Below are 12,229 nucleotides of genomic sequence, written 5' to 3' on the forward strand. Positions count from 1 at the left end.
CAATAACCCTGTGAGGTAGGCCAAGGACTGGCCCAAGTTACCCAGTGAGAGTCATTGTCTAACCCTGACTAGAGGCTGCATATCTGGCGTGCTGGTCTAACCCTCCAAGCACTGCAAAACGCTGGTTCTGTAACGTAAAAATGTACGCAATGGATGGCATGTGCGCATACCGGTGAATACACAGACACCCCCCCCCCCCGGTGCAGCCACGATTCGCAGTGCAAGACGGCGTTTTACGGGGCGGGCAGCGAGGCGTCTGCCGTGGACTTGTTGCTTTCGCCAAGGGCGAGGCGTGGGTTGCAGTCGGGGAGGCAGGAGTTAGTCCGGGAACAGTTTCCGCAGGATTCGCTCTGATCTTGCCAGGGAGCCACGAACGGCTTTGCTGTTGCTCCGGCTCCCTCCTCTTCTTTGGGCGGCATCCCAGCTGAGGGCTGCGAGCGGAGAGCTGCCGCTGCCCCTCTCCCTCCTCGCCTCGCCCTTCCCTTCCCTTCCCTTCCCTTCCCTTCCTTTCCCTTCTTTCACCCTCTCGCTTGCTCCGCTCTCTCGCTCGGTGTGTTTTGTTTAAATGAGAAACATAGAAGGGGCGGGCCCTGGGCGAGCGTGTAATCGGATAGCTCTGCCTTTCTGTCTGACATCCACATGCTGCTCTGCCTGAAAAGGCTGCGAGGAAGCCGAGAGGGAGCCAAAGAAAGGGAAGAAGCCACCGAGACCGCGTCGCGCTGCTCCTGCCGCCGCCGCCGCCGCCGCCGGCCGCACATCTTCCAAGAGCAGCGTCAGGCAAGGCGAGGAAGAGGGTGGCGCGGCGCGGTGCAGCGCAAAACTCACGCAGCAGCCGCAGCAGCCCGCAGATCGCGCCGCTTAAGAGGCAAACGCGGCGGCGGCGGCGGCGGCGGCAGTCCAGCCGCACTTCAGTGCTCATCCCGAAAACGCCTCTAGCGTGAAACTGACCGCCGGCGGCGGCCCCCCTTGGTGCAAACGGACAGGGGCGCGGGCGCGGGGGGACTAAGCCCGACTCCCTCCGCGGGCTCGGAAATTAACACTCGGCGGCGAGAGGGGGAGACGCCGCGATCTGGCTCGGGGCTGCCGGCGTGGCGTCCTCGTGCGTGCATCTCTCCGCGGCTCTGGCAGGAGGCGACACCTTTCGTCCGGCGGCCCTGCGAGGAGGAGAGCGCGGGCAGCGATGCCGCGCTGAACCGTGGCGCTCTCCCGTGCCCCGCTCCGTAGACGCGCGCGTGTGTCCGCGCGCGTGCATTTCACACACGGCGGTGTGTCATTCGGAGCGTGCGTCTCAATAAGCCGCTGCCCGCAGCGCCTCCTCCTTTCCTGAATTCAAGGAGTTCCCTCCGGCTTGCTGAGCCTGCTCGGGAGTGGGATTGTATCGAGAGCGGAGAAGAGGGAGCCCCGCAGCGGAGTGGGGACGCCGGCGAAGGAGATTTTGCGGCGGAGGCAGCGTCACCCCGGAGCCAGGGGGAGAGGGAGAGCGAGGACCTCGCAGTCGCAGGGCGCCCCGTTCCGACTCGGCGCCGCTTGGGAGGAATCGCCCTTCTGCCGCCGAGTATTCCCCCAAAATGGATACAGTTCCTCTCCTCTGGGGATTTCTGCTTCTCTGCTTAGCCGGCTCTGGGGCCATGGGGCAAGCAGCAGGTAAGACCAAACAACTCCCCTATCCCCCTTTTTCTTTCTTTTGCGCGGGGGGAATACCTATTGCCTATAAAGCTCGCAGGGGTGGGGGAAACGACTATTCCTCCTAAGGTCAGATTCCCCGGCGGATCTGCATGTATCCATGAGGATAACTCCCGATTCCCCACACGGAACTTTCACCCCCCGCGCGCCCATCAAATACACTTGAGTTGGTTGCCGTGTGGATGGGCGGCACTCTGTGCAATAGAGTGGAAGATCCGAGGGGTTGTTCCGGGGGGGGGGAGTTAACTGTTGTGTTCGGATGTCACATATGGAATAAATCAAGGGTTTAAAAATACTACAAAGTCCCGACGCCTTACACTTCTGCGGAGGCGGAGGAGAGATTGTTGTTGGGGTTTCCCCTCCCACACACCACCCTAAATGCTGAGTAGAATTCCCCACAGGAAGATCTTCCCCACAGGAAGATCGAACAAATCATAGATAGATTTAAAATACGTTTTCGAGGATCCGCATGTTTTACAAAAGGGACCGTTCAGCGTGTGTAGCGCAGATCACCCGAGTGGCGAGTCAAGACTGCATCTCTTCTGCCTAGCAAGTCTGTAACGGACAAAATAGTTGAAGGGGCAGAAGAAGCAAGGACTCCTTCAGCCCCAGCCCCGAAAGCTGGCCTGTTTCGCGGGGAGAGGGGAAGGGAGAAGACCCTCTGGAAACCTTCCCCAACCGGGTGCCCTCCAGATGTATGGAACTATAATTCCCATGGCTAGTCGGGGATGCTGGGAGTTGTAGTGGAGGGCACATTGGAGGGCATAAGGCTGGGGAACGGTGGCCTGCTAAGTTGGCAGTATTAGCAGAACGCCCCCCCCCCCAGCAGCGCAGTAGGATCACCTCCGTGAGATGGACAACCTTGCGAAGTGATTGCGAAGTTTTCTTGATGGAACTTGACTTGCCAAAAACAAAAAAGCAAAAACCCGCCCGTAAGGCAGACAGAAAGCGAGGCGGAAGACTTACGGCCGGCGAGGCGAGTCGAACTGTGCCGGGATAGGCGAAATGCCGCGTCCCCCTTTCCCATTCCAAACCGCGGTGAACTGTTACCAAAAAAGTAAAGCCGCCTGCTTGTTAAGAAACAAACCGAAGCCTCCCCCTTGTTACTGAAAGAAAAAGAGACCTAATCCCCGCTTTCTAGCGAAGAGGGCGCACTAAACCCATCCGCCCTAATTACTTGATCTGAGATCTGACACTCATTTCCTCCGAATTAGCCACCGAGCAGGCAGTGAAAACTCAGATAAGGAAGATCAGAAACAAAACAGGATTTAGAGAGCAGAGGGGGAGGAGGAAGGCTGAGAAAGCACCAGCCTCGCAGAAGGGGGCACGGGGTAATTTTGAAGTGAAAGTTGGAGAGGGGAGCGCGGCCCGCTTACAGTTCAAGGCGAGTACGGGCCATTTCCAGCGGCGCTAATCTAAGCGTACTGATTTAGTTCGAAAGGGCTACTCTCTAGTAAGGGTGTTAGGGTTGCAGCCGCGTATTCCTGTGCCCACCCAGTTCAGTGCTCCTTGCACCCCCCTGAAATGGGCGCAAGATCGCAAGGTGAACCTCACCCGGCATCTTCGCAACCAGCTTGCCAGACTGTAACGTGCTTTTGCAGAGCAGGAAACCATTTTGCTGATGAGGAAACCAGGGTGTATCTTGAGCCAGGGGTCGCGAGACCTCCGCTCCGGAGCCCGTTTTTTCACTGCTGAGTCAATAAATAAATAAATAAACCTGGCCACAGAAGATGATAGACCGAAACCGCGGCTCTGAGCATAAGCAGAGTGTCTTTGCTGCATCACAGCCATGCATTCGGCTAGATGGTGCAGGTTTAGCGACAGAGCCTGGGGAGCTGCCAGGGAGGGCCCGGCAGCTTTCCTCTGAGGACAGAACGCTTGGAAGAAGCCGAAGGATCGGCGACCGTTGAACCCATGGCGCAAGAGGCGGGGAGGACAGAGCCAAACGCGCATCCGGGCAGACTTGGCACCCTCAGGATTTTTGTCCGTCTGGCCCAAGAAAGCACTTCTGTTATTTAAGGGCGGCGGCACCCAGTTGTAAAAAGAGCCGTTTTACTGGTGGAAAGGGCGGACACCCTGTTTTTAATCCAAGCTTCCATCATTTCCCCACCACTCCTCTTCTAAAAAAATAAAAGGATCGCATTTCTTGCCGTTGGTTGCTGGTGCTTGCAAGCAGCGCCGCAGCAAAGCCAGCCAGGCAGCCAGCCCTGCGCGAGCGCCGTGGCTGAAGGCCCGCGCGCGTGTGCGTGTGCATGTGCGTGCGAGCAAGCGCGCGGGCGCTGGGGGCCCAGACATTCCCGGTCTCTCCCCGCGGCGGTGCTTCCTGGCCAGGGTGCAGCGCGTGCTGCGCGCCGCCAAGGGACGGGCTCCTTTTTGGCAACGCCGAGGCTTGCGGCAGTGCCCGCCTCTCCCGCTAGGCTGCCGCGTGGAAGCCGATGCATCAAGTCCTGGCCGGAGGAGATGCCTCGCTGCGCCGCCTCCGCCTTCGGTCCGCCCCACCCCCGCGCCCGCCGCCGGTCTTCAAGCCTCCCCGAGCGTTTTGCGCACAGGCACAGCGCCTCGCTCAAATTCTCCCCGGAAGCCGCGAGCCGCCTTTCCAAAGAATGGATGCCTACCATCCCAGGCTTAACTTCGGTCTCGTTCATTTCAGTGGGTCTACTCGGAGTAGGACTAACAGTTGGCTGCACGCCTCTTCCTGTGCATAGGACATCTTCCAGACCTGGGGAATGCGCCTTGCGCAAGGCTTGCTGGCTGGCGCGTGGGCAGGGGCGTCGGGTCTGGCACGAACGGAGAAGGGCGAGAGCGCCCGGCCTGCCATGTTTTCACTAACCCCTCCCGCCTACATCTGGACGCCTACAAGCCCCTCTCCTCTCGCAGGAAAGATCTGGCGCTCCAGGGCGGGAAGGATGGGTGCTGGAAAGATTTATCAACAGAACGCAAAGGATAGGGGGACAGCTGAGAGGAAAGGATTATCAAGTCATATTAATGTAGACCAATGCAATGTTTAGTTCCACTTGCTTCCAAAACAAGGAAGAAGAAAGGGAAGTAAACTGCTTCCACACCCAGCAACAAACCAGGCACCCACAAAGGCAAAGTATGAAGGAAAGAGGTGGAGAAGATAGGTGGAAGGAAGGCACCTGGGGAGGGAAACTCTTGTTAGGTTTTTATAGCAGAGACACAACATGTCATCTTAGAGATAAAACGCAACTGAGTTCAGTGGGGCTTAGTCCCAGGAAAGTGGTTAAGACTGCGGCTAGGGTTGTATCCAGTACTAGTCCTCCTTGGAGTGGGCCCCTCAAAATCAAGTTAGACTAACACTGGGGGCAAACAGACCCTTGATGACTATTTAAGATTATCGCTGAACATGTCTCAGTGGCTGATGTGTTCAAAGAGGAATCAAGAGGCTCCCATGGAAAGAAGAGTGATTAATCGGTCCTCAGAAATAAGGGACTCTGCTATAGTTTGGCCTGGGGTAAGAGAAGAAGCAAGGTAGAGTAGAAATGGGTACGTTAGCATGCCTGCCTGACTTCCTCCCTCTAATAAGGGTCCTTAGCAGTGGTGATCACTGAGGGTTAGTTGCCCCAGGTTCTTCTCAAGCCTGCCCTGCAGGGACCAATGCTAAGTATCAGGGAAAAAAAATGCACATTTGCATGTTCTGAGTTACTCTTGCTCCAAAATCGGTGTGCATCTTTAAACGACCCAACCTCCTAAGAACACCTTTATTTGTGAAAAAAGGAATGTATGGCCAGGGGAGAGGAAGGCATTTGATTTCTGGAAGAAGCTCAGACAGAAAGATTTTGGGGGAGAAGCAGCAGGAGGTGAAGCACGTGGGTGGAAAGCCAGCCAGCCCAAGGGAATCAGATACAACTGATTTTCAGGGAGCCTATATTTCAGCAAGTGCCCATGGGCAGCAGAGCTGTGGGGCAGATGGCAGATGGGCTCCCAGAGACTTAGGGCTCCAGCCTCACTGGTCACACAATGCCTCTGCTCAGGTTTGGGATCCTGGGGGTGTCTGAAGGGTCAATCGCCTGCCCATAGGCAATTTATACAAATAGCAGCTGTAAAATAAAGGTTAGATTGCCGCTGGGGGTGCAGCTGCCCCACTACAAGGCCTGTTCTGCTGCCCAGCATGGATCCCAGAGTGGATTTTGATTCCTTGTAAGGTAGATGCCTGAAGCTGCTCCCCTTTGGTAAAAGCCCTCCTCTCTAATAGATTATTAGCCATCTCATCACCACTGTGCTGTGGAATCCCTCCAGAGGATACACTCCTCCTCCCCAGCCTCATGATTTAAGTGAAATCGGCAGGGAAATCAGAAACATGTGATTTGAAGTAATGGAGGGGAATACAGAAAAGGGAGAGGGATGGGGGAGGATGCATCTGTAGCAGAGGCAGGCCTGTCCCTCTGTTCCTGGCACTAAGTGCATTGCTGCAGAGGGCTGCTGTTTTGCGGACTGCGGTAGTAGCCCTGTGCCTACAGTTTTTTTTTTTTTTCCTTTTCTAGTGCCCAGCTTCTCATAGGCACAGGCAAAGAAAAGGGGGTCTGTTGAGCATATGGTGCTATATATGATAGAGTCACAGGTAGCGCCACTGTAATCCCTGCTCAGCTGGGAGCCCCAGAGTTTAGGTGGAAAGAACAGCTGCTTGCAGCCTCAGCAGTGTCACCTTTAGCATCGTGCCTGAGCCTCTCGGTCCTACATAATCAGCCCTGCTTATGGGAGGAAGCTGTTAAAACATGTGCAAGAGACACGTGCATGGCTAGTGCGGAACATGCTAGATTCTTTCACTTGTTCTAGATAGATTCTGTCACAGTCTTCCCTATCCTTGTGGCTTCAGGATGTACTGGATTACAACCCCAGAATCCCCCCAGCTGACGGGGGGGGGGGTTCTGGGAGTTGTTCTCTAGCACATCCCAAGGGCCCCAGTTGAGTGATGGCTGATGTTTCCCTTTAAGACTCTTGGGGCTCTAATAAAGTGGCAGTAACAGAGAAGTGGGGCATAAATGTATTTGTATGCAGTGTTTGAAAAAATAAAATGGCTGCCGCCAGATATGAAAATCACGTTTCTGGACCTTAAGAATTTTTAGGCTTGTTTGTTTGAGCTGCCTGGAGCAGGTTTGTTCTGCAAGCACCCCCACCACCACTTCCCCCTGTACCTGCTTGTGGCACACTGTGGGGAAGCTGGGCTGGGGTGGAGCCGTCCAAAAGAAAGATGCCACCTTCCTGGCTGGCAATTGGCTGAAGGAGCCTCCCGACTCTTGACAATTCCGCCGAAGCACCTCAGGTTGCTCTGCAGCTGTTGCGTTCGGAGAGCCCTCTCTTGTTGCGTGTGGGAGACACTGCTGGCAGAGCTGCAGCTGTAATGCCGCTATCCCCACTGCAGGGGAATGATGTAACTTTTTCAGGATGCAGTGGGGAATGTTCTATATTGTTACATTCCGGCTAACACTTGATGCAAACCAAATGGCATTGCTAACAGAGCCGGACAAGGTATAAATCGGATGTCTTGGAGTCTTGCCAGCCAAACTGGGTGAAGGCAAACTTTGCTTTCTGTGTTGCTTCTGGGCACAGCAGCTGAAGAGGGAGCTTGCCTGCAGCTTCTGCCTGTTGCTCATTCTCATGCCTTTCCAACTGGGAGGTGGGAGGAGGAACAGGGCTGTCCTTATTGGCGGTGAAGAACAATCTCTTTTACCACTTGGCATTGATTTGTTTGGGCTACTGAAGCAGAAACAAAACCCAGGCAATCCATAAAAATTCTATTAAGACAAAGATTACCCACCCAAACAAAATGCAAGTACACAGGTAAGACAAATAGGCCCTGAGTCCCTAAGTGGTGCCTTTAATGGGTTTCCGGTCCAGAATTGAGGCTTATTGTGGCTGCGGGGAGCCTTTTAAATGGTTGAAAGAGGAAAGGCGGACAGATCACAGTGCAGAAAAGACACGCGGTGAAAGTTCTGCAGATGCAGTTGAGCTTAGAGGCCTGACTTTCTGCAGGGGAACTTCATTGTTTTCAGTGGGACTTGGGTGTCTGGGTAAAGAGCATTTCATTACTGTGTGGGTGGGCAACATATGTGTTGCTGGTATCGTTCTTCATGGTTTGCTTGTGTGTGTGTGTGTGTGTGTTTTAAGAATTTCGAGAAACTCACCTTCCACTCATTTAGAAACAAGTATCTCGCCCTCAGAATATCAGAGCTGAAATCAGAATTTTTGGCAAACAGATGCCGAAGCCGTAGAGGCAGCTCTGTAAGTCAAAAGAAGCCCACATGCTTCTTTGCAAGCCTTTTCACAACTGCGTTTCAGACCAAGGATAGTGTAAAGAGTGTGAATACCATGTCCACCACCTGCAGTTCAGCATTGGATGTGCTTATGAAATTATGTGCCAATTGTATTCGGGACATGAAACAATGATGTGCAAATTTGCTGTAGCTCTCCCCTTCTGCCGTATTTCAGTCATGGCCTTCAGTGGTGCTGAGCAAGTTCCCAGCCCCTGCTTGAAGTGTAAATGTAAAGGATGCTTAGAAATCCAAGGAGGGAGAGATGTATTGTGGAGGAGCCCCCCCACCCCCTGTCGGAGCTGAACCATTCGTGATCTCTCGCCACCCTCAGGAGCAATTTTGGTTGTAAATGAACCGCTGCCTGTTGTTGCTTTTCCCACGTGAGGAGGAAATTGTGGCTAATGCTTCATTTCAGCTGATTGATTTCTCCTTAATACCAGCATAAAGTTAATAGAGGAGAGCAGAGCTGTGATTAAGCCATATAGCCCCAACCGCTTGACTTAGTTTGATTGAATCTCTGTTCTTTACAAATATAATCAAAGAGCCCTGAAACTTGTTTTGGACGAGCAAAGCTGTTAATGGTGAAAGGGAGGAAGAAAGGGGCATCTTCCAGACCAATCTGGCGTAATACTGTAAACTTCAACAGAGCTGTACCAGGGCAGGTGGATGGGGGAGGAGTCCTCAAAGGCTGCATCTGCAAGATAATTTAATGTAGGTGAGAATGATCCTTCAAACTCTTTAATCGCTCTTTTGTACTTGCAGGAGGGTGGCCAAAAGGAGATCGAAGAGTTGAACCTTAGTGCAAAACTTTTAGTGTAAAAAATCCCAATTAATGTAGCAATTCTAGGTATATTTGAGGTAGTGGGGGTGGTAATTATGGATTACCTGACGATAAATAAAAAGGAGCAAGAAAACTGCAGATACATGAAGTCCACCTGTCTGGACCTGCTGCCTTCCAGATGGTTTGGACTTCAGCTCCCATCAGCCCCAGCCAGGAATGCTGTGAAATGCCCAGAAGATCTGAAGGTCACCAGGTTGGGAAAGGTTGTGCCAAAGTGCATAGTAGCAGCCTTTCAAAGGGGCAGGAGGAGCTCAGAGGGCCCCGTCCCATGGGGAGATCCCTCGTGCAGTGATTAGAGTTCTGCATTTCTTGAAAGGCACCCAGTTGCCAGTCCGGAGAGGGAAGCCTCCACTCTCCTTCCGCTACCCCACCCCACCCCACCCCTCCTCTCCCCAGAAATAGTCCACGGCTTTCCTCCGCTGCCCTATTCCTGACCCAGGCCGACTGCCTCTGGGAGAGGATGTGTGGGAGTTTTCTCTCCACAGCCATTTATTCCTTGCTCTTTTGGCTCGTTCTCCCAATCAGTTCCGGATTGGGAAGGGCACCTGCTGGCTTTGGTGTCAGGTACAAGATGCAAGAAATGCATGTGCTGAGTGTATTGATGGAAGTCCTTCAGGAGGAGGAGGAGGGTTCATCAGCGAGTCCCCAAACCTGAACCTTGACCAGTTCAGCTACTGGCAATCAAAACATCTTGTAGTGCGATGGCTCTTCACTTTTATTTATTCATTTGTTTAATGCATTCCAAGGGTGCAGCTTCTTCTGAAGGCAGCTTACAACATAAAAACAGGGTTATTTTTCTCTCCATAGGGGTAGCTGTGTTATATTGTAGCAAAAATGATGCCTCATGGCAGCTTAAAAAATCAACGGATTTATGATAGCATATGCATTTCTGGACACTGCCCACTTCATTGTACAATTCAATATGAACATAAGTTCATGAAATCGTAAATCATTTTGAAACAAATTTAATGAGGCAGTTGCAATAAAATACAATTTAAAACAAGGTAAATCCCAAACTTAGCTAAGCAACAAAAGCAACATACCCTTTTAGTTAAAAGCAAAAGAAAAAATTACTTTTTACAAACCCTCTAGGAACAGGTTTTAGGGAGAGGGTGGGTGCCTTACGTGAAGTCCGAAGGACGTATAAAGAACATTGGATGCAATAGCTGACTCCTCTCTCTATTGCTTAGTAAACTGGTGTAATTTGAAGAAAGAAAATGCTACCACTTAGAGACTCGTCTTCATGTTAAAAGGCAGGATCATCTTGTTGCCCACCCCTTCGAACATCTGCTCTGCGGTGTGCCACTCTCAGGAAAGAGTGTGCTCATAGAACAAACATTTTTGCATGACTCAGGCCAGTAAGCCATACCATATGCAACATGAGAAATAAAAAATTGTTTAAAAGAGTTGCTAGGTGATGTAACTTCTGAAAATTTCTTCCCAGTTATTCATCTAGAGTGACCAAAAGTCTTCATATCCTCAGTTAAAATTCTCAAAATGATTCTCCGCTGACATTGGAATAAGCAATTAATTGCTTTGTTATGGTTATTTTTCATTATAACGTTAAGCTGTTCGATAATCAAAGTTACACTAGACCAAAGTGTAGTCTACAAAATAGCAATAAAACAAATGAAACAGGTCAGATGAAACCAAGATAAAAACAAATAATGAAAAGCAAAACAAGAAAAGGAAGATAAAAATAAACACATTGAATAATCCAAACTGTTGGCTACCAGAGCATTAATAATTGTCCAGGTGGCGTCATGGTTAGTACATCAGCCTGTGCTGATAGAAGGTGCTCCAGTGTACTTGTAGACTGTGAAATATTAGGCTGCAGTATTAATTTTACTAGCCCACTAAGAGGGTAGCAGCCTGCGCTTCCACGTAAGCTGCACAGGAGTGGGAACCCTCCCTTCTTTCTCTTAGACAGCACTGGAAAGCAGGCTAGAACTTGCTAAGCAGCCTGGTTTAAAACAGAGAAAGTTGGGGTGGTAAAGGAGAGACTGCGCACGCTTGTGATATTCTTTTCCTGCGTGTGAAAATGTGTCTTGGTACGGAAGGGCAGGAAGCACCTGTCTCTTAATTTTGGTAGCTGCAGTGCATCATGCATGGCTGTTGGAATAAAGGGAATAATGAGAGAATAAAGGCATGGTCCTCGGCATGCCCCTGTGCAAGGTTGCCTTCTAAGTAAACTTATTTGTTTGGCATGTTGTGAGCCGCCCCGAGGCTTTGTTGCGATGGGGCGGCATAGAAATGTTTTAAACAAACAAATAAATAAATAAAATAAGCCAGGGAGAGAAGCAATGCCAACCTTCCCCAAGTGGGGGCGCCCTGCATTACTGACCACTGGCCTTTGCTAGCTGGGAACTGTAGACCAAACCATCAGCAAGGCAGCAGGTTGGGGGCGGCTGAACTGTGCCTAAGACAGGGTGGGTAGGGGAGTGGAGGGCATGTTGCACTAGGGGGCTCCTTGGGGAATCAGGTCTTAGCTGCTGTTACTATCACCAAGGCTGCGTGGTCTTTAATTGACTTAACATCTATAACATTTCCTTTGCTATCCTGTTACTTGGGAAAGTGTTTTCCATGGAAAATGTGCTATTAAAATATTTCTGAAGGTTATTCACAAGTCACACCTTCTTTTGGGGGACCATTGCAACAGAGGGTAACTCTCAAAACACCTGTTGCTTCTGACCACCGGCCATTTTGTGGGAAAGGGGGCATCCTTCAGCTGCGCATGACAAAGACCGTCCCACCAAGATCCCTGCACTTTTATTCCGTAGGGCCACCGGTCCATTGAAGCGAGGCAGCATTTGCCTCGTGCAGGACTTGGCAGCACATTGGAAAAGGCCAGCAGCCTTGCGTTTCCTGACACGGGACGTTTCTAGGACAGTGACCTATACCCTCCATCCCATAGTAATGCAAAGGCCACTATGCACTCATTCCTCTAGGTCGCTAGACAGCCGTTGTTTGCATGGTGGTCCAATTCTTTGGGGAGCAAGTTTCTTTACATTCCCAGGGATGAACAGAGGAGGTAACTGAGTTGCTTCTGAGAGTACCCCCTGCCTCTTTCCCACTTTGTTTAGTTAACAAAGAGACAGCAGAGAGGATTTTGGACTCGGGACCTCTCAGTCCCATACTCTTCATGGAAAGCTTCATGTATCTATCAGCCTCAGTTCTTCCATTGTATGGGAATTGTATTTACTAGTTTTGCAAAGATGAATGAGAATCTTGGCAGTGATGCAGTTTGCTCAGTAAAAAGGTTCTCTAGATAATTATTAATAACAAGAAACTAGATCATTATTTGGAATCAATATATGAAATTCAGCATTCCTGTTCTTCTTTCCAGCCCATCTTCAGCAACATATAGTTCAGAAGAGTTTTTATTGTGTGCATCTCTCTCTCTTTCTTTCTCTATAAATGACTGTCTACACAT

At 51.1% G+C, this 12,229-nt stretch overlaps 1 protein-coding gene across 2 annotated transcripts in view; it reads left to right on the plus strand.

The window, feature by feature from the left end:
* The first annotated feature begins 1,048 nt into the window (after positions 1-1,048).
* The window catches only part of NRP2 (neuropilin 2), a 240,025-nt gene continuing 228,844 nt past the window's right edge, over positions 1,049-12,229 (plus strand). For both annotated transcript variants that reach the window (XM_044431841.1, XM_044431842.1), the window contains exon 1: positions 1,049-1,644. In XM_044431841.1, the coding sequence (XP_044287776.1) occupies positions 1,569-1,644 (76 nt within the window). In that variant the 5' untranslated portion in view covers positions 1,049-1,568. The remainder of the gene's footprint in view (positions 1,645-12,229) is intronic.

The sequence above is a fragment of the Varanus komodoensis genome, unplaced genomic scaffold, assembly GCF_004798865.1.
Source record: "Varanus komodoensis strain SLA01 unplaced genomic scaffold, ASM479886v1 scaffold23, whole genome shotgun sequence".
NCBI lineage: Eukaryota > Metazoa > Chordata > Lepidosauria > Squamata > Varanidae > Varanus > Varanus komodoensis.